Source organism: Ursus arctos, unplaced genomic scaffold (genome assembly GCF_023065955.2).
Source record: "Ursus arctos isolate Adak ecotype North America unplaced genomic scaffold, UrsArc2.0 scaffold_21, whole genome shotgun sequence".
Taxonomy (NCBI): Eukaryota; Metazoa; Chordata; class Mammalia; order Carnivora; family Ursidae; genus Ursus; species Ursus arctos.
In genome coordinates, this window is record NW_026622886.1 from 13058636 (window position 1) to 13082196 (window position 23561).

Consider the following 23561-nt stretch of genomic DNA (forward strand, 5'->3'; position numbering starts at 1 on the left):
GATCTTGTTCCAGGCTATGTTGAGCTAATATTTATTCTTGTTTTCTATGAAGAATTCCTTCATTCATCAACAAATAATTATTAGACTCCTGTTAAGTTTCAGGTACTGTTCTGGGCAGGCGGGATATAACAGTGAACAAAAATCTCTGTTCTGGAAGAAGTTTACATTCTGGCCCCAGACTGATTATGGCTCTCATAATGACTTTGATAAGGCTTATAAGATAATTTTTGCTTATCCGTGAATACAGTTTTATAAAGTAGCCATGAAACGTGCTAATGAAGATAACAGAATCCTTGCACTCCCATTCCTACTCATATAAATAAGAGAATCATGTAATAGAAAATGACTAATATTTAAACCATAGGGTTTTTTTTTATTATTATTTTCAAATCTGCCCTTTGTTATCCTGTTAACAGTTCATTTCAGTCAGACTTTATTCTCTTGTTCTAATCTTTCTTTTCCAGAAACTGGCAGACCTTTCTCTTCGTATCCAGCAAATTGAAACAACTCTCAATATTTTAGATGCAAAGGTTTGTATTTCTGAATAATTTATAGTATAAACTTTGCTCCACATATACTACTTTCTCAGTCATACTTTAATTGCATTTGAGAATGAATTCAGTTTAGCTCCTGCATCCATGAGGTGGTACAGTGTTTTTTTTTTATTTTTAATTCATTATAATTGCAAAGAAAATGATACTCCTTATGAACTGTTAACTGAGTTTGTTTAAATGTACACGTGAATTGAAATTTCTTTCATTATTCTAGTCAAAATCATGTGAGTAAGATGTTAACAAATCGGGCTGTTATGTAGTTCACTTCATTTGATGGAAAATTCACAGTTATCTTAATAGTAATCATTTGATAATACAGTAAAAATTGTGTAAAACTTCAGATGCCTCCAGAGCAAAATTTGCAGAAAATATCAGCTGTTTTCTTTTGCAAATATATTGAATGCTAATGAAGAATACCAATTTTGATGTCAGAAATTACACAATATAACTAGCAAAAATAGAAAGGAGTTTTGATTTGAAAGCTTGCAGTTTTGTGTTTTCCCTGATTATAAGATAATGGAGACCCTAGTATATTTTTATGACTTTGTCCTTTTATCAAAAAAATTAATCTGAAAAAATACTTTTTGAAGATTTATGGGGAAGTAAAATGGCTAAAGCTTTAGCATAAGGATCAGAATGTCTAGTTTGTGGACTTCAGCCACTATATTTCTCTCAGAACATTTCTGTAGCTTGGAAAATTTAGCATACCTGGCCTTGACCATGTTGAACATATTCTCCTAGCAGCCATACCTACTTGAAATATTCAGCAGTTCTCAATGAATATTGCTGCTTCAAATCTTATTACCATTTTTTTTTTCATGATTCTTCAGTATGAGTATGTGCCTTATTTTAATATTTGGGGAATTATTGAGTTAGAGTCCATAGTCACAAGTTAAGATACTGTATGGACAAGTTAGCCTTAATTATTTCCATAGCCATAAAATTAATCCCTAAAGTTATCCAAACATTGACAGATGTCTATCACTGATATCAGAATAAAATCAGAAAAGAGGGTTTGCCTGGATCTGGCAAATCCAACCTGAAATACATAACCACTGACAGCATGCCCATCTTTTGTCTATGAAAAATAACACATTTTAGTAACATTTGGTGGTAAATGTTTAAAGAAAGAAAAAAATAATGAGCTATGTCAGACATTAAAATTTGATGAAAAGAGTTTTGTCAGTTCCCAGATAATTCAAACTTAAAATGTGCTGCAAGGGACTTTTTTTTTTTTCCTACAAAATATGTTTAATAAAAATTTTTACAACAACTTTGTGAGGTAAATTTTCTTATCCCCACTTTACAGTGGAGAAAATTGATATCTAGGGAGATTTATAGACGGTCACATAGCTTGTGACTTAAACCTAGGCAATTTGACTCCATGTTTTTATTTCTTACACTAGGATTCCTTATGTTTTTTAAAATAATTCCTGGGAAAAGAATGGTTATGAGTGAAGTTAGATTTATGAGAAATTATTCAAAAATATTTTATTTGTGAATGCCTTTCACTTTTAAATAGTTTATGGCATGGAGAATTTCAGACACCAAAGATGATATTTTATAAACACTATTTCTATAGGCTTAAAAACTCAAGATAGCTATCTAAAACACACACTTAGGAAGTTACAGCAGTTAAACAGCTGATATTGTCTTCATATGCCAACATTAATTTTCTTTTCTCAGTTGTCATCTATCCCAGGCCTAGATGAAGTCACATTTGAAGTATCTCCTGTAAGCGTCACTGGTATCACAAAAGAATCACATTCTGAAACCACTTCAGAGAAATTACAGGTAAATATTTAAGTTCCAGGAAACATGAGCAGATTTTCTTGGTTAAACCAGACAAACCTAGCAGCAGTTTTGAAGGAAGAAGTTAAATAAAGATGTAAAACTTTGAATAGTAACATTTTAAAACCTTGCGATAGAAAAGGAAGTTTGAAAAAAAGTTAACTGTTATTTCGAAGAACTCCCTAAAGTTAATATTTTCTTTGCCTGTAAAAGAGAAACTGTACACAGGACTAAGAGAAATCTTGAACATAATAATGTTCTTTAAGTTCACTATGGACATTTTTCCTACATTATTATAAGAAGATACTTTTAAAATGTTTTATTACAAAAACCTTCAAACACACACAAAAATAGGATAGTACAATGAATAACCAAATGCCCATTACCCGGATTCTCCAGTAAAGATTTGCTTCACTTATCTTTTTTGTCACTTGCTAAAGTGAATCCCAAGCATCATATCATTTCACAGCTGTGTAATTCCTTAAGCATCTCTGAAAAGTTCTGGCATTTTCTTGTATAACCACAATGCCTTTATCATACACAATATAATTAACAGTAATTCCCAAGTGTGATCTAACCCCTTGTTACTCAAAGATTGCTCTGGACACCAGCAACGTGGGCATCACCTGAGGGGCCTTCTCAGAAACACAGAATCTCAGGTCCCATCCCAGACCTACTGAATCAGAATCTATATTATAATAAGATCCCTAGGTGACTCGTAGCCTCTTAAAATTTGAGAAATACTGATCTAGAAATATCAAGTATCTAAAAAGTGTAGTTTTGGAGTTGATTTGTTTAAATCAGCATCCTAGTAAGAGCCACGCTTTACATTTTGTTCTTATGTCTTAATGTTCATTTATGCCCTGGATACATTTAAATTTTATATTACTTTCTATGTCAAGAAATAAAAATTCTCATTGTTGCAGAATAGACAGTCTCTAGTGTATCTCAGTGAGGTATTAAAATTCAAAATAAAGTAATCACTAAAATAGTGGTCTGTCTAGTAATACTGAACAAATAGACTTCTTAGCTATATGAGATTCTGCATTTGTACCTGGAGATACTTTTCACAGGATATTTTTTAGGTTATGATTACATTGGCTGTGACGAAAAGGACTAACATGCAGAGGGTGCTTACTGTGTACCTCCCAGGCATGCTTCTGAATGCTTTTCAGAAATTAACTCATTTAATTATCACAACAGCCCTATGAAGTAAATACTGTATTATCACTGCTACTTCACAGATGTGTGGATGATATACACAAAGGTTAAGTTAATTGCTGAACGTCAAAAGAACAAGTGTAAGAGCTGCAATTTTAACCCAGGCAATCCAGTGCCAAGAGTCCTTGCTCTTATCTGCTATACTACACACTCCAGCACCTGTGTTGAATTCATTAAATATATTGAACACACATGGTATGAGGATATGGGAGGAGCCATACATTTAGTTATATGTTTTAGGGGAATGAAATAGATGACCATTTACTTAACAATTAGATATTAGAAAATTTAACATCCATTTAATTAATATTGCAAATTGTATTATGATGGCCACTGGAATATATATAATATACAAGAAAAAAATCCAGTTGTTTTAGAGGAATTTAACTTCACAAGGTCTTTTCAATTAAATATGGACCATGTTTTTCTAAAATAAGGCATGTATAAAAAATACTAGGAAAATGTTTTCACTCTACCTAGTTGTTATTCTTCAGTGGTTATTAGCCCTCTTATGTTTAAGTGGTATCTGTCTAATTTTGAATATTAATTTTTTCAGGTGTTATTAAAAATGCCATCTATAATATGTATTTTAAAACTTATGCAGTTGTATTGGTCCTGCCTGTTTGTCTCAAAAAATTGATTACAAGTAATCACAGCTAAATTTTCTAAAATTCAGAATAATCTGGTGTATTTTGGCAGTGTTATTTAAAAACTATATATTTATTCATTTGGAGAATTTATGAAGATCTGTTGGCTTCCTGGGTTTGAAAAATTGTGATCAAGTTGCATGTTGAGTAGCTTAATAAAATACCTGTTCAGCGTGTTCTTAATATTCAAATCAACTTATTTCTTCTCCATTGTTTTTGTTATTTTTTTATGTAATGTATTTTGAAATGGACTTAAGTAGTGCTTAACACAGAATTTCCACCGGCATTACAGTCAACTCACTTAACCTGATAAAGGATATTCATGTACTTTTTTAATCACTCATTCATTTCAATTTCTATATGAATCAAAGACCCAAGGTTTGCATACTGATTTTTCTGCAACTTTAATTTCATGGTTCAGATTTTATCATTATTCACAATAGAACATCCAATTGTGCAGATTGAGATTGAGAATAAAATGAAGTACAGTTGAGAGATATGATAGAGAATTTAACGGGTCATTCAAATAGCAAAGGTATAAGAGCTGACATAATTAAACCTTGTTGAGATCTTGGTTATTAGGCAAAGTTAAGGCTGAGTTTTGAAATTCGCTGGTCCTATGTGTAATTAATTCTCATTTGTTCCATTGTGCTATTGTATGAGTTTATTGTCTATAATTTTTTAAAATAGCATACTTGGGTCTTGTTCGAATTTTTTATTTAATTGAATGTTTTAGACTTTTTGTATTTATGTATTTTAAACATGAATAATGTATATGTATATTCACTTTTGTATACTTAGTGTCATATAACGGGAGAAACCTAAGGGATTTTTGGATGTTTTATTTGCTTCAGAGTTTTCAACAGGTTTAATTTATATTTGAATTATCTGAGGAAAACCTTAATATATACTTCACATTCATATTCTAAAACCTACGAATATTTAAAGGTATTTCTTGATTTATCTACATTTCAGCATAGACATGTAGACATACAATTGATTTCATTCTGTTAAGGAACTTCCTTGTAATGCTAATTTATAGATAAGGAGTAAGAATCCCAAAAGTAAGCTTACTCTAAATGTTCAGGTTGACAGTTCTAACTTTGCATTTTAGTTAGGACAGGATTCCAATATGGACAATTTTCATTTAACACAGTACCATGCAAAGTGAGAATTGCCTATATGATAAAAGCACTTTTATCTAAAAAGACCATTCCCCAATATTCTTTATTGTAAGTAGATTAACATCAATAGTTCCATCAGTATGAGCTGAAAGATACAAAACTAGATAATTTTGTCTGAAAAATGGGCTTCTCTTCCACAGATTCTCCATGTATTGCTTTCTAAGATATGGCTAAGATTAGCCATATACACTTAGAGTAAAATTATTTAATAAATGAGGAATTCAATTGTCTAAATGGTAGATACCTAGAAAATTAATTTACTGTCTGCTAGAGTTGAACAATTGGCAAATCAAATAGTTTTATTAGCCTTATTAAAAATTTTATTAAAATAATATGTCCATCTATAATTCATGTTTTATATTGACACTCTGGGGACAACTAAAGCAGAATTCTAATATTTTTTAATGCCATGAATATATTTGCATTTTTAAGGAACAATATAAGTTGATATTAAGTGGAACTTCCTCTGAAATCATATTTAAGTATTTGTAAATATTTGGAAACATATATCCCATATTATTGTTATTTAAATTTAGAAATGATTTTTTTCTGATATTGATTGCTTTAGAATTATAAAAAGATACATCCCTTTTTAAGTAACATAATGGACCCCTTCTATGAATTGTCTAAGATTTACACGCAATGCTCTCTACAGCAGAACAGTTTACAAGACTCTGGACCACAGGAAAGTGAAGTAACACCAGAAAATATCTTAACTGTAGCCAAGGATCCAAGATATGCCAGATATCTCAAAATGGTTCAAGTGGTAAGCTAATTTGGTCTGTCTTCTCTGTCTAGCAGCCTCATTTGAAATTCTTAACCCTAGAGGTTTCATTGTCATTTTTTTCTATCTGAGAAAACTGCTAAACTGAGTGACAAAGTTTTCTACTCTCTTACTTCTTTCCTATGTTTAATTAATGCCCTGATAAAAAGTAAACAGAGGTCAAATCTTTCTAGTTAAAATTGATCTCACACTTCAAATTAACATAGTTTAATATAAATTTATGTAAATTTTTTTGCTTTACATAAAGTTATCAGCAAATCTTGGATGTATCAGAGGAATGAAAGTGGACTATTTCTTAAGTCATATGGCTTTAGCTTAATTCCTGTATGCTAGTACAAATAATGGGTTTTATGTATGTTTATTCTAAATTTGATCTCTCAATGGTTTGATCATAGAAAAGAGCTTAAGTCTCTTGGCCATTTAAGGTAGAGCTTTGAATATTATATGACTTCAGAATTCATTTTTTTCCCTGAGAAATCATTACATGGTATGATACCAAAAATACCTACAATTGCTGATAATAGCAGAAGTTAATTTCTTTTCATTTTGGTAGAAAGTCCTGTTGCAGTGGTTGAAGGAGCTAACTCTTCATTATTTTTTGGCTAATTAAAAAAATAATGTATTTCTAAAATTCAAGCAAAAGAAGTACTAATATTAAAGAAGAACAGTTTTGTTTTGCTGTCCATGCATTATTTATCACCCAAGTAATTTAAAAACAAATACTATCTGACAGTCAGAAAGAGTAGAATGGTTCATTTAGAAGCAACAGAAGTGACATTGGGGAGAAGAAAGTACATTCACTTTTCTTGGCTATCAGAAGAAATTAATTTGTCACTTTCAAAATTCTTTATTGACAGCCAAAACCCTGGGTTATAGGCTTTAGAAAAAAATAAACCAGACTTTGAGATGAAAATATATAATGTTCTTTTATAAGAATTAAAGTAGGGTTAGTTTGAGTATCAATTATGATAAATAAATTTTTAAAGCTAGAACCCAGTAAAGCTCTGCTAAGCTTAAAATATGGACCGTCAAAACTGTCTTACTCTTTCAAACAGAAGAGGAAAAGTTTCAGGATGACTCTGGAAGACTTTTTATTTAGTCTTTTCTTGCCTAACATATATAAAATATGAAATAGGAACATCTACTTCATGATATCTACAAAAATGCCTTGAAATATTTGATAAAAGACTACATCTTAGGATAATTGTTATATTCTTAATACAGTGCTTCTGACTTCCTACGAAGTTCAAAAACTCTTATTTTCCTTTTCGGTATAAATTTACTGTCCATTTATTACACAAATATTTATTAATATACACTTACTTTAAGGTACTATATTAGGAAATGTCTAGATTTATTTAGCCATTTATTTATCTATATTTATTTATCACTTGACTTATTTTTGTTATTAATTACTTAGACAAATTCCATTGTTTTTCAGAATCATAAATATATTGTGTGTGTGTGTGTGTGTGTGTGTGTGTGTGTGTGTGTGTAAATGACTCTTTATATATTCATTTTTCTAATCCTATGGCTTACCATCTCACCAGGAATAAAAGCCAAAGTCCTTCACAAGCCTATGAGATCCTATACAATTTAGTTCCCCTATTACCCTTTTGATCTCATATCTTCATTCACTCTGTTCCAGCTGTCCAGGCTGGTTTGATGTTCCTTGCATAAATACATAGACAGTCTCCTCTCTTGGCCCTTTACCTCAGCTATTCTGCCTGAAACACTTTGTACCAGGTATCTTGATGGTTTGCTCCCCTACTTTTTTCAGATTTTTACTCAAATATTACCTTCTCTCTGACCCCATTCCTTTTACCCCTTCCCTGCTGTTTTTTCTTCATATAACTGGCCAATAAGATATAAAATACTACCTATTTTACATACTTTGTGTCTTTTATATTGCTATTTACCAACTCTATGAGAGTAGGGAATTTTTTGTGTACTGTACAATGCCTAGAACAATACCTGGCAAATAGTATTTACCTATAAATGAAAATGCCTACACTTTCCTCTATGCCATTTTACCTTTTGATAGGTTTTGGTGATAGATTTCTTTTTTACACCAGCTCAGTGGTTTTCAGACTAAGAAACATTGTCAAAACATGTTACTGATTCCCACCATACTAAATAAGAATCTCTGAAGTTGGGACTTGGAGCTAGAGCATACGTATTCTGAAAAATAACTCTTTTGATTAAGAGCTATTTGATTAAGACCTATTTTACACTGTATATAACATTAAAATATTTTTTATTTTAAAACATTCAAGAAATAATAGCTCTTGTTTTTGTTTTTAACTATCTAATTCTATGGCATTGCTGGGTGCTTAGCTTCAGTCTAAACCTTTTGCTTGGTGTCACTGAGTATGAGTAGGGACTCAATTTCTTCTGCCTCCGACTTTTCCTGTTTTTAGCCCAATTTTCCTGATTTCAGTCCTTTGCCTCTCTTTTGCCCTTGGTACGTGTGTTTCTAATTCCTAAACATTTCCAAGGTTCTGGAAGTGCTACTTCTTTGTGGTATCCCCTCTTCTGGCACATGGTCTTGGCCTTCCTTTGCTATGCTAAGTCATCAATCACTCTTTTATCTGCTTTTAATTTCCATGTGTATGGTTCATATATGCTTCTTAGACATTAAAATTAGTGTTTGTGTTTTATTTCTTTTTGCCTAATTGTTTGGGGATAATTTTCAAGAAGAAAAAGGGGAGCAACATCTTTCCACTGCCATCCTAAAACTGCAAGTTCATCTAAATTTAATTTAATTTTATTGTTTTCAGTTTATTGTGCCAACCTGAATCCCAGATTCTTCTTACCCAACTTTTGTTTCCTTCTCCCTATCCTGCATTTCATTCTTCAGACAAAACCACAAACCCTTCTCAATATTAGTTCCATACTTTTCCACCTCTGAATCTAGATTTCTCTTGATTACTACATGTCCAAATTCTACTCATCTGACATGTTCCTATGAATACTTCCTTCTGAACCCCCCAACACTTCAAGCTAGAAGTAATATCTCCCTTCAGTGATCTGTCCAACCACTTAAGTTTTTTTATGGAACTTATCACGTCATAGCTTGTTCTTTGATCATTTATACATATTTTTATTGCCCCTGTTGAAAAGGAACCATGAGGGAAAGTATTGTATCTTGACTCGTTGTTGCATTCACTTTGACATCTTACTCATAAAAGGTGCTCAATTAATACTTGTTGTTTGTATTATTTTATCCTGCATATTAACTCTCCTTCCCAGCTTTATGTCACCTGGAAACATACAGATATATTACTATTTCTTCAAGTCACTGATTTTAAATGTTTTATAGGACCAGATCAAGAATAGACCAACTAGAGGTCTTCCTCAAGGTTGATATGAATCTGCCAGTCGTTATTCATTGGATTATGGTCATTAAGCGACATATAAGTTCACTATTTTTCCTGTTTCCTAAGAATATCATAAGTGACTGTCAAAATATCCAACCACAAATGTAGTTACGTGTTTGACAATGTGCAGGATTGTCTTTCCTTGGCATGGCCAGTACCAGAGTTCCTGTCACTTCTGCATCATCATTCAGTTTTAGCTTCTGTTTAAATTTATATATGAAATAGTTAAACCAGTTCCCTTCATTACATCCTTCATCTGTTGGAGGATGAAATTTTCAGCAAGGTGACAGGAATTTATCAGATGCTCTGATTTGAGCAAAATTAAGCTGCCAGTACATGTGGATAGCTAATGTCCCCATGATGGCTGTATCTTATCCTTGTACTTGTTTGCAACTTGCTTTATGAAAGTCTGATCTAAATCCTCCCATCTGGTCAGGTGACCAAACTCCATTTGATAATACAACTATTGCCTTCTTTTAGCCTCACTTGGTTAGGGAGTTGGGGGGGCTTCCTTTATCCCATGTTCAAGAATCTACATATATGTGTTGTGTGTGTGTGTGTGTGTGTGTGTGTGTGTGTATGGATGGATGGTTGGATGGATGGATGGATGGATGGATAGATAATAGATAGATAGATAGATAGATAGATAGATAGATAGATAGATATCTTCCACCTTCTGTTGTAAAACATTATAAGACACTCCTTTCAAATGCCAGCTCCCATTCAGGAATTCCTTTCCATTAAATGTTAACAGTCCCTGAGATTTACTTATTTTGATAATTGCAGGTTTGCTCTATATAAACACACACTTTTTTTTTTAGGCTTGGATTTGTTTTCTATTTGTTTATATTTCTGCTTTTAATAATTAACTGCTAGTTCTTCCACTCTCTTTTTTCTCCTATCATATTATTATTACTCATAGTCTTACAGTTTTAACTGAAGATTATTTTTATTCTTTGATTTCAGTTTAAAGCCCCTTGATCTTGCCTATGTGGGCCTTGTTAAACATAATCTTTTGGTTCTTCTGAACTACTTAATACTTTTCCAGGAGTATAATCATTTTAGTGTTATATGGCATTATCTAACATGGTTCTTTGGCAGCACATAGCTAGTTGTGTTTCCTATATCAATATCTGTACAAAACTATAACTTTAACTGGAAGAACAGATGACAATACCGCCTTGCTTTAGAAAAGGCCTCACAGCAGTAAAAAGAGTCTTTTGAGGCCCATTGTAATCTTTATCATTGATTCATTCAGTTTCTATAAATGCTGTGGGAAGAATCTAGATAGCTTTTTATCTCTATACTTCAGGAGAGTAAATTGCCTTCCTATTTTCTTAGTCTTCTACTCAATTGTTCATTCTGCTGAAGTGGTTTAGTTCTTTGAGTGTGACTGAGAACAAATAAGATTCAGAAAGATTAGATAGAAATTGAATTTGACCACATACTATATGAAGGGGGATAACCTCAGCTAATTTGAGAGGGTAGCTTCATTAGAAATCGCCTTATCTCTATTGGAAAGTTTCACTTTCCCAATAAAATTATAGATTTTTATTAAAATGCCCAATTTTTCTCAACCTTATAGGATGACTAAGGTTTCTCTTATTTGCCCACTACTAAATTTGGTTTTGGGGTGCTTGGGTGGCTCAGTCAGTTAAGCATCTGACTCTTGATTTTGGCTCCGGTCATGATCCCAGGATTGTGAGATCAAGCTCCACCTTGGGCTCCTCACTGGGTGTGGGGCCTGCTTAAGATTCTCTCTCCTTCTCCTGCTACCCCCCCTTAAAAAAATTGGTTTTAGTTACTAATGTAGAGAAAGACTAATATCCGCATAATCCATGAGATGAGTTGTGCTTAGGCTAATTGGTATGATCTTGAGTAGTTTGTCATCCATTGTTGTATAACAACATCCATCGTTGTAACGTGTAGCAGTGTGTTATAAAAGCTGAATTTTAGAAGCCTACAATCTAGAAGGTAGGGAATTATTTGTATTAACAAAAGAAAGGGTAGAATGGTCTCAAAAATACCTGCCTTTCTGAAAAAATCGCTACATAGCCACAGTATAAAAATCTCCTAAAATCCTCCAAATAACCATTTCTATACTCTCAAAAGAAAATTAACAGTGCTGTAAGTTCTCTCACCTCTTAAGGACAATAATAGGATTGCTTTCATTTTTAATTGCCTTTATATTTTTGTCATTTAAAAATATGAGTTGCTGCTCCATAAGCAGAGTCTTGCACCTATAATTCCACTAATGTTGTTTCTTATCTTTTCCAAAGTGTAGTAGTCTTCCACTTCGTTTCTTAATACTTACTAGGCCCTCAACCCTCTTGTAATCTATTCTCTTGCTTCCTTCCTGAATTATTGTCTTGAACCATTTCATTCTTCCTAAGACGGGGAATAGACAAGTATTTCTCAAACCCTTTAAGCTTCTTCACTAGTGTAAAAGCTTGAATTTGTTGACTATCCATGTAGCAATCACTCACTTCAGATAGAAAGACATAAAAAGTCCTACAAATTACAAATACAGATTTCTTTAAAAGATTTTATTTTTTTATTTGAGTGAGAGCAGGAGCAAGAGCGCACAGAGGGAGAAGCAGAGAGCCCTAGCTGGGCTCAAGGTGGAGCTGGATTCCAAGACCCTGAGATCAGGACATGAGTGAAGGCAGACACTTAACCTACTGAGCCACCCAGGTCCCCCTACAGACTTTTTTTTTTTTTAATTTTCAGGCTTCCTAGATATCAGGATGAACTAGTCTTTTTTTTTTTTTTTTTTTTTTTGGTTTTCTTTCTAAGCTGCCATGCAAACTTCCTCTTCCCGAGTCCTAGCTTTCTCCTGGAAGGTACTGCTTTGGTATTTGCCCTGCTTCACTTGCCACATGCCTGCAAATCTGTTTGTTTGTTTGTTTGTTTGTTTGTTTAATAATTTTTTATAATGTTATGTTAGTCACCATACAGTACATCCTTAGTTTTTGATGTAGTGTTCCATGATTCATTATTTGCATATAACACCCAGTGCTCCACGCAATATGTGTGCAAATCTGTTTTAGAAACTAGGCAATTCATTTGCAATGATGTGGATGGAGCTAGAATATATTATGCCAAGTGAGATAAGTCCATCAAGGAAAGACAAATACCATATGATCTCACTCATATGTGGAAATTAAGAAAGAAAACAGCTGAGCATATGGGAGGAGGAAAAAGAAAAAGAGGAGAGAGGGAAACAAGTTATAAGTGACTTAACAATAGAGAAGAAACTGAGGGTTGGTGGAGGGGGGTGGGTGGGGGATGGGCTGGATGGGGGATGGGTATTAAGTAAGGCACTGGTTGTGATGAGCGCTGGGTGTTGTATGTAAGTGATGAATCACTGAATTCTACTCCAATATTGCACTGTATGTTAACTAACAAAATGTAAATAAAATTTTAAAATAAAAAACAAAAAAAAATAAACAGGCAATTAAAACTGCTTAACTATTATAAACTTCTTTGAACAGAAGCCAACAGAATCTTTCAAGTGTCACAAGTACCAGTTCACAGAGAAATAAACAGTATCTTGCTTTTTGGTCTCCATTACCTTTTTTTGTCACTCCTATATTACTTCCCTCTGTGAGGTAGAAGAATGATTACATTTCCAAAAAAGAGTTGTTTCTCTGTGACACAATTTGAATGCCTAGAGTTACACCTAGATCTTTATTCTACTTCTGGGATGCAACATGGTATAGTTTCTTAGCTTTGTCATACAGACCTGTGTGACCATGTTCAGGTCATTGTCACCTCTCAAGGCTTCAGTTCCCTCATACATAAAATGAGATTCGAAGTTCCCTCTAGGTTTATGATCTATTAATTGATCCCCAAATTTGGATCTCATTATTAATGAATGTTCCTGGAACCACCTGCTGGCATTTTCTGATTTTTTTTTTCCTTTTTAAGCAAGTTTTACACAAGATTTTTCAGTGAGTAATAGTGTTGTGTTCCAAATGTGGCAGATACTTGATTCTGATTTAACGTTTGTTGTCATAATAGTGCAGCACAAGCCTTTACTAAATTACATATTGCTTTTATAACTTGACTGGAATTGTGTACATAGATCACTTTTCCAACAGTTCTCCCCTTTTTACTGGCAGAGCTTGGTGAATCCTTTGCCAGTAATAAATTGTGCATTGGGAAAGTCCGACTTCCACATTAAGCTAATGACTTGTATTTTTTGAAACCATATTTGCCAAAACAGTCTCTTCAGACACTTGGACTTTTTTAAAGTTCTGTTTTCTTTGGCTGTCTTCAAATGTGAATTGAATAATCTTGGTTTTGGTGGTTCTGATGCATCTGTTGCCAGCAGTGGATGTTGGCTTGGGGAAATGTGACTTCCATTACCTAAGGATGAAGAATCTCCAACTGATTATTAAAGATGTTCATCAGGAAGTTACACACCTTAGATCTGGGAAAAATAATCAAGAGTACAAGTAGAGTACTCTTTAGATAAGGTATAGTAAAAGTAGTTAAGAGTAGTTAAAGGTTTTAAAACCTTGTTTGGAATATGACCCCAGTGTGACTTCCCCGTGTCTAGAGAGTTCCAGGGTAGGTTCCTCATCACTGATTAACAGGGTAGTCAAAAGGAGGAGCTGCTGGTTCATATATAGTTAGAGTTGTGGAAAACACTGGTACAGATTTAGTTTAACAACTATATGATATTTCTTTCTTCATTGTTTTTTGACTCTATAAGTATTAAAATACTAACAGGTGGTTAGTTTCCTTTATAATACCTAAAGTTTACTGCTCAGTATCAAAGTCAGTATTTTTTGAGTGCATAATGATTGAGGTGCCATGGACAACGAAAGTGTGGTGTTTTAGCCTCACACTGCATTGAAGATAAAAGCTGCATGTATAATGATCGATTTCCTACACATATGAATTTGGATAAAGATGAATAAAGAAAAGATATAAGTGAACATTTGCCCATTTAATTAATTGCACGATTTAGCCAACTTTGCCAGTTGAAAAGGGAAAATATTCTATCTTTCCCATCAACTAAATGGTCAGCCAGGTCCATTTAACTACAACTAAAAGAAAAAAGCAAAGCTTAGCAGAATGGTAGCTTTGAATTGAGGTAAATGGAACTCAAGAAACCACAGTTATCCTCCTTCCTTTACATTCTTTGTTATATCAAATGCAAAAAGGATTGGATAAAGATTTCCCCAAAAGCAGAAAACTGTGACAGTTAGCCATCAGTTGGGAACCCTTGAGGTGTTATCTGTGCTCTTCCATAGCCTGAGTATCTGGAAAACCTAGAAATAGGTAACTCCTTTGTATTTTTGGCCCAAGGAAAAAAAATTACTTACTCTGCTAAAGTCAGTGAGGTTAGCCTCTAAGGAAACCATGTGTGAAGAATTATCATGCCAAATTTACTGGAAAGTGTTTCTCTTTCCCAAAAAGTTTGTAGATTTTCATTAAAATACCCAATTTTTTCAATGATTTCAAAATCACTTAGGATTTTTCAATATTTTGGCTGCCTTTTGAACCCTCCCCAAGTTGCCTGGAAAGTTAGGGAGTTCAGAGCCTGTCATACTATGTACACATTTAATGTTGAAAAGTATTAATTTTAAATGATGTGTTGGCCTTTTGTTTATTCTTTGCTGTTTTCCTTTTCTTATATATGTTTGTTAGGGAACAGTAAACAATAATATTGCTAAGTTCAGGTTTTAAATTTCTTGCTTTCCCTGATATATTTGTTTACCTGATTTCTCATTTTCCTTAGAATACCGAAGGAAAAACATGTAGTGGGCAGGTACTACTAAGTTAAATGGCTGTCAGTATCCATTTGGTAATAGTCTATGCACCTACCTTATCTATGCCCCATATATTTTTTTCTAATTCCACTTTGCCATAAATATATAGCTTAGAATATTTTACTAGTGAAAGCACATATTTTTCATGGTAGTTTTCTTTTTATTTATTTATTTTTATTATGTTCAGTTAGCCAGCATATAGTACATCATAAGTTTTCGTTGTAGTGTTCAACAATTCATTAGTTGTGTGTAACACCCAGTGCTCATTCCCACACGTGCCCTCCTTAATACCCATCACCCGGTTACCCCATCCCTCACCCCCCCCCCCTTCAGTTTGTTTCCAGAGTCTAGTTTTCTTTTGTGGCAATCATTTGCTAAGAAGATGTTGATTTGAAGAGTTTGTTTCCAGAAACATAACAATTTCTATTTATGGTACTTATAGTCTCTGGAGAAATACATTTTGAACTGTGAACTCCAGGAACATTTAGAATCCTCAATCATATTTAAAGAATAGTCATATACCAAAAACTGGTGTACTAAGAAGTCAGTCTCCCTTAGAGTTATATGAGGATATCTGGCTGCTGTAGACTTGAATTTTTTGTTTTTTAATAATATATCAGATAATTAAAAATTAAGTTAAAAACAATTTAAAAGGAGGAGTAAATGGAACATAAGATAATTGAGAATACAAAATAATCTTTTAAAAATAATTGATAAGGTAATAAATTTAGGATGCTAAATTTGCCAAATCAGTTTTTCCTAAGTATAAAAGGATGTATGAAAAGAATATATTTAGGAATTTATTCACCATGTCATATTTTTGTGTCATTGGTATCATAACTAAAATAATTTACATAGGGTGGCCTATCTGAAACAATCCTTTCAAGCCAAAACATTTAATACTTTATTTCAGTTTATTTTGTGGAGTACCAATAAAATTTACTTCATCTGCCTTAAATTCACTGTAACACCATACCTCTATATGCCTCTCCCCATAAAAGAAAGGAAAAGGAGTTAAGCAAACACAGAGAAGGGAGCTTTTGGAGGATAAGCTTAAGATAGTTTTAAATTTCATAGGAATCTCCTTTAAATGATACATAAAATGGGAATCAACAAAGACGGGCATTTTGCAGAAAAATGGTTTTAACTTTAGACTTCATATCTTTCATTCCAACTCATTTAAACAACTCTGTAACTCTTTAGAAGTTGCAACAAAAAGAACAGTACTCTACTATTAAGGTTCTTAAGGAAGCTTTGGAAGATACATACTAACAATGACAGTTTTTTTACTTGGCTGAAATGTGTGGTATAGTTCTTTTACTTTGATCTGACTATAATTTTTTAGTCGCCCAACTTTGATTTCTCAGTCCCCTTTTATCTTCTTTGCTACTAACCATTCTACCAGAAATAAGGGACCTCACAAAACGGTTTTCCAAAGTTGTGAGTAGGAAATAATAGTGATGTAAATTAAGTAGTTATTTATTCAGATTTACTCTTTTCGGAAATATTGTGATTCTTACCATAACTATAAATTTGTCAACGATTATGGTTTAGCAGTGGGAGAAAAAGTAAAAGACCAGAGGAGCAAATGAACTATAATAAGGAAGTGGGCTCATCTCAGGTGGCAGAGAAGTGTCTTAGTGGTTTTAGAGACCATCAACTTAAGGAAGACATTTTAGTACCGTATTTGACAAGGATTTTAGAGTGTAAACATTCATAATGGGGTAGACAGATCTTGTGTGGAAGATAATTTGTCTTGAATGGATCATAGCGATGTAGGACACAAAATTTCATTTGTAAGTTAATTTTTTGATAAGGATTGTTTTACAGTTTAGAAAAAATGCTAATATGTTAACTATATGTTTTAAAAGGAAATAGATTTTCAAAATATTAAATTTTATTGAGAAAAATCAATGAAAATTATTTCTCTACTTGAAGAGATTTATATCTTAATACTGTAATTTTTAAAAATATCTCCAGATATATCTTACCATAGTTTTTCATAATATAAGACACCATCCCAACTTCTCTTGTTGTTTTCCTAGCCCAAGTTTACAAGTGACTTTTATTCAGTTAGTTGGTTAGAACATGTGCTGATGACACACTGATATCAGATTCAGGGCCCTTCATTGTGGTTCTTTGGCCACGCAGAATGCTAATACTGATCATCTCTCTTTCGATGGGTACCTATGGATCGCTAAGGGCGTTGAATGAGACTCATGACATACCAGTTCAAACACATTACCACTATTGGAAAATTAGTTCAGAAGTGACTATTTTTTGGTTTCAATCAGTAGAATCATCTTTATAATTAATTACTAAGAATTCTATTCTTTATAGCTTTTATTGCCATATTTGGAGATATTTCTTTAATTCTCCTTGAATAGGTACATATAGTAATACATTTTCAAAAACTGAACAGAAGGCCATCTGAACTTATTACACTTTTAATTTTGGTAGTGAATTCCAAAATAATTTGTAATAGAAATTCTTTTTAAGGTTTTATTCCTGGAAAGTAGAAATATAATCAAATTTAGGAAATTTTAATGAATACATATTTCAAAGAACAAATATCATTTGAGTTAAATGTGGTATAGCAAAGCTGTAATTTAGCTGAAGTATTCATAGAATTAATTACCCTATCAAAGCAAGTCTTTACATTTTAGGTATTATTTTTACATTTTAATGAAGGGAAAAAATGGTTCTTCCACAGCACCAAATTACTCTTAGATCAACTAATACTTGAATAGCTACAAAATGCAAAGAAAACACAAAATGCACCATGATCATTACACCTAATATTTATCATGTTATATAAAAAGGTTTATGTTATATAAAAAGCTTTTCTTTATAGACATTTAAGCTTACTTTAGTTCCCATTCCTAAAGGGCACATGGAGTATTTACTGGCTAATGTATTTATTTTTACAAATGTACTTTACCAGTTTCCTGGGATCCTAGTCATGACCAGTGTCATTTTGTCCATTTTACAGTGATTTGTTCCTTCATCTTTAAAGATATCTGATGGGCACTCAGTGAGAAATATATTCTTATCTTATCTCTTGAGATAATCATTGAAAAAGGAAGAATGTACTATTTGCTCCATATAAACCACATAGCACTAGTCAAGATATGTGAACCTGTTTCCCCTCCCCTCTGCCCCCCCCCCAAATATTTAGGTTCAAATCAGTGACCCTTCATGGCAACAGTATTGGAGTTAATATCAGAGTCTAGCATTTTCTAAATCTGTACAAGTCATTAGGAATAAAGCTTCCCTTTTTTTAGATAGCCATATTCATTTTACAGTGATTAAGAGATTTATTTAAATTAATTTTGTATCCCTTCACAGAAAACTTCCAGAAGATCGTTGAGCATGTGCTTGCTTTTGTGGTAGGATTTGTTCAGTAAACATTTAGTATCTATTATATAGAATATTTCACCTGAAGATTTTATTCTAATATATTTCATAAAAGGCAGGATAGATATTTTTAAGATAGCACTATTGAAAATCAGAAAGCAAAGAAATGGTTGAGTCCATTTCACTAAGTTAAAATTTAAGTAAACAACCTGATTAGAGGACCAGTTGCCTTTTTTCCAGCCCCTGGCATCTATTCAAGTCCTACTCATTCCCTCTCCCTGCAAGTAAAAAAAGTACTATTCAACTGTCAACTCAACAGATCTTTTTTTTTAATTGTTGACCTAGGTAAGGAAAAAATAATAATATTTTGCATCTTTCGTAACTGAATTGTTGTGAGTCAAGGTCATAAACTGAGAGGAGAGACTAAAGTATAAGGAGCATTTTTTGTTACTTTAAAAAAGAAAAGTCATTTATCTCTATTAGATTGAGTAAGGTTTTTTTTTTTTTTTCTTCACTTCTAATCTAAAACTAGGAAAACTTCAACATGGTTTATAAAAGAATTTAGTAGCTTGTCTTTCATTAACATAATAAATGTAAATATTGGCAACCTTCAGTTTTTGTGATATAAGAAACTAGTTAGTAACTGTTAGTGTTGCCATCATAATTTCATTAGTGTGGCTTCTTTACACACTTTCTCCAGTGACGCAAATACAGACGTGATTTTTTGGAACATCAAACTTATGGCTGCCTTCTCTCTTCTTCATTACTTATGTTGGACAAACTGCCATTATCACTTGCCAAAAATAATCCCACAGTTCGGTAGACTTCAGTTTTGAGGTCTCTCATGTCCAACTTAGACCACCAGTAGCTTTGTCTCTTGGAGATCAGAAATTGGACACTTCTTTTTGATGTTTAACAAACCCAGCTCTGTTCCTTAACCCCTAAGGAAGAATATATCAAAACAACAAATTTTCTAAGCAACATCACTGGAAACATAGCAGCAAATCCCTTTGGAATGCATCCTTTGGAACACAGGCCAAATTATTTTTGTATCAAGCTTTATGAGATTTGTATTAAGGTGATGATAATATTAAAGTCCTATTAGGGAGAAATTGGACCTGGAGCATTAGTGCTCCTAAGGGGCCTCTTCTATACCTTGGGTTCAAAACTGAATGTCACACAACTGGCTAGTGACATGGAAGGCCTGAAGGGAAGAGTGTGCAGCACCCATGGAAAAGTGATTGACCTTTTTCCCACGTGGACTCTGGCTCAGCTTATCCTTTCTGCCACATGGGATGAAGAGATATGACAGAGAGGGTCCCAACTGTGTGTACAACCTTTTAAAGCACAGTGATTCCACTTTTGAAAGTGATCTAATGAAGGTCCTCAAATTTAACACATATTAGTGTTTCCTCATCTTTTGGAATGATGTGAAGAGCAGGAATTGGCAGACTTGATTGCATCTTCTTCCCTTAGAGCTTTATAAGTGAGCTTTTTTAGTAAATGTTTATCATCAAATCAGTCGCCTTTTCAAGTAAATATGTATTTATTTCTGACATATCCTTATTGTTTTTCTGTTCTTATCCTGAATTTTGAGATTCACATGTTCTCAATGTTTTTGTGACTTGTACACTATTAGCATTATCATTATTTAGTGTTTATATTGGGGTAGATAAGATGTATAATACAGTCCCAGGAGAATTCTTGAATTTTATTTGACCTTTGTGTCCAAATGGAATTGGACCATTTGCTTATGAAAAGAACATTAACATAGCTATACTTAAGAATAGAAAGCTCTGAAATCTTTATTTGAAAAGACATTTACTCTAGTTAAGTATTTATTGTGCATCCCAGCCAAGGTTTTAATCGTTCAAGTTATCAACCTTTTTTTTGTTTGTTTGTTTGAGGTATAAGAAGAGTAAGAATGTGATTATCTGACTTGTTTGCAGCAGAATTAGTAATGGATAAGCTCAAATGATTTAATTTGGGCTTATGTGATATTGGATAGCACTGATTCCATTAAGTCAGTTGAAATGTGTACCTTATTAGATTATTCAAGCGCTACATCCATACTAATATAAAACCAAAATAAGAACTATTTTAAATATGAGCCATCTAAAAGGTCTTGTTTTAGGCCTTGTGGAGGCCTTTAAAGGAGGCTTTTTATTTTAGCTTCTATTCATTTAATTTTTTTGTTTTATTGAGAAATAATTAAAATACATCACTGTATAAGTTTAAGGCATACAGCATGATGGTTTGATTTACATATATTGTGAAATGATTACCACAATAGGTTTAGTTAACATCCATCATCTCACACAGATACAGTGAGAAGAAAAGAAAAAAATTTCTCCTTGTGATGAGAATTCTTAGGATGTATTCTCTGAACAAGTTTCCTATATATCACACAGCAGTGTTAGCTGTAGTTCATTATGTTGTACATTACATCCCTATTACTTCTTTATCTTATAACTGGAAGTTTCTCCTTTTGACCACCTTTCTCCAATTCCCCTTCCTTCCTCATACCACCCCCCCTCCCCATCCTTGCCTCTAGTAACCACAAATCTGGTCTCTTTTTTTCTATGAGTTTGGTAGTTTTGTTTTGCTTTTAGATTCCACATAGAATGAGATCATAAAGTATTTGTCTTATGTGTTTAGCATAATGCTTTCAATGTCCATCCATGCTGTGATAAATGGTAGGATTTTCTCATTTTTTATGGCTGAATAATATTCCATTGTGTGTTTATATACCATAGCTTCTTTCTCCATTCATCCATTGGTGGACACTTAAGTTGTTTCTGTGTTTTGACTATAATAAACAATGCTGCTACAAAAATGGACCTACAGATCTCTTTTTGAGTTAGTAGATTCATTTCCTTTGGATATATTCCCGGCCCTGGAATTGCTAGATGATATGGTAGTTCTATATTGAATTTTTGAGTAATCTTCATATTGTTTTCCATAGTGGCTGTACCAATTTACAGTCCCACTAACAGTATACAAGTGTTCCCTTGCTCACATCCATGCCAGCATCTGTTATCTCTTATCTTTTTAATGATGGCCATTCTAACAGGCATGAGGTGGTATCTCATTGTTTGTGATTTGCATTTTCTCTATTAACTAGGGATATTGAACATCTTTTTGTGTACGTGTTGGGTCATTCATATATCTTTGGAAAATGCACACTCAGGTCCTTTTCCCATTTTTAAATTGCATTATTTAAGATTTTGCTGTTGAGTTGAATGAGTTCTTTATATATTTTGGATACTAACCTCTTATCAGTTATATGGTTCGTAAATATTCTTTCCCATTCTACAGGTATTTTATTTTATTATTTTTTTATTATGATATGTTAGTCACCATACAGTACATCATAAGTTTTTGATGTAGGTATTTTATTTTCACTTTGTTGATGGTTTCTTTTGCTGTGCAGAAGCTTTTTAGTTTGATACAGTCTCACTTATTTTATATTTTGTTACTCGTGCTTTAGGTGTGATTTTCATAAAATCATTATCAACTCCCACCCGTATCAAGAAGCTTTTTTCCAATGTTTTCTTCTAGGAGTTTCATGGTTTCAGGTTTTACATTTAAGTCTTTAATCCATTTTGAGTTAATTTTTGTAAGTGGTGTTAGGGATTAGGTTTCTTTCCGTTACATTTGACTATCCAATTTCCCAGCACCATCAATTAAAGAGACTTTCTTTTCTCCATTTTTGGCTCCCTGGTCAAATATTAGTTGGCCATCTGTATTTGGGTTTATATCTGGGCTCTCAATTCTCCTTCATTGTTCTATTTATCTGTTTTTATGAAGGAGGCATTTTTAATAATTGATTATCTTATGTCCTTTGCTTAGGGTGTTCCAGTGATGGCAATAAGAAACAAAATGATATCGGAAGGACTAGACCCAGATCTTCTTGAGTAAGTAATTCATCTAATGTAATATTATGCCAAGATGTTAAATCTATCAGTTACAATAAAAATATTTCAGGCTCTATTTTTTTCCGCTATACAGTGTTTTATGCTTGAGGAAACCACCTTCATAAATAATGTCTCTGCTAATGTTACAAAAATGAAAAATCTATCCTATGCTACTAAAACCAGCCATTACACATTATAGGAGCAGTTTCAATAGATCGTTGATGAATCTATACATCCAAAAGAGATGGAATTTGATGACAGTTTTGCTGCACAGTAGTAGTGTCAACAAGAAGTTTTTTTTCTTTCATGCCATGTTTTTCTGTTCTTTTTTATTCTATTCTTTTCTTTTCTCCTTTCCTTCCTCCCCCCTCCCTCCCTCCCTTCCTTCCTCCCTCCCTCCTTCCCTCTCTCTCTCCCTTCCTTCCTTCCTTTCTCTCTTTCTCTCCCTTTCTTCCTTCCTTCCTCCTTCCCTCCCATCCCTCCCTCCCTCCCCTCCCCCCTCTTTTTCTTTCTTTCTTTCTTTCTTTCTTTCTTTCTTTCTTTCTTTCTTTCTTCTTTTTTTCTTTCTTTCTTCCTTTCCTTCCTTCCTTCCTTCCTTCCTTCCTTCCTTGACTTTTTAAGACCTTAGTGTATAGGAAATTTACCCTACCATGATCTAAGTTGAACCAGATTGAGAAATAAATAGGGTAAAGCCACTCTAGGTCCACATTAATGATTATTATGAAACTAGATATCTGTTTCTGTGAATTTTGTACAAAAAATTTTTTTGAGAAATGCTGACAAATCGTGGCTTAGAAATTTGACAATAATTTATTCCATCCAAGCAAACCTGGCTACATAGCTCATTCTGGATAAAATATATCTTAATGGATTATTCAGAGCTAGTCTGTTTTTCAAGTATCTAGATGCTTGTAAAGAGTCCAGTTTGGGGTTTTAGTTCACC

General features: G+C 33.1%; 1 protein-coding gene across 3 annotated transcripts in view; it reads left to right on the top strand.

The window, feature by feature from the left end:
* The window catches only part of WASHC3 (WASH complex subunit 3), a 45143-nt gene that overhangs the window by 8914 nt on the left and 12668 nt on the right, over nucleotides 1–23561 (top strand). For all 3 annotated transcript variants that reach the window (XR_006409689.2, XM_026499804.4, XM_057316279.1), the window contains exons 3-6: nucleotides 465–530; nucleotides 2241–2348; nucleotides 6053–6163; nucleotides 22554–22618. Coding sequence is in view for 2 of the 3 variants with exons in the window: in XM_026499804.4 (XP_026355589.1) it covers nucleotides 465–530; nucleotides 2241–2348; nucleotides 6053–6163; nucleotides 22554–22618 (350 nt within the window). In the remaining variant the exon portion in view is untranslated. The remainder of the gene's footprint in view (nucleotides 1–464; nucleotides 531–2240; nucleotides 2349–6052; nucleotides 6164–22553; nucleotides 22619–23561) is intronic.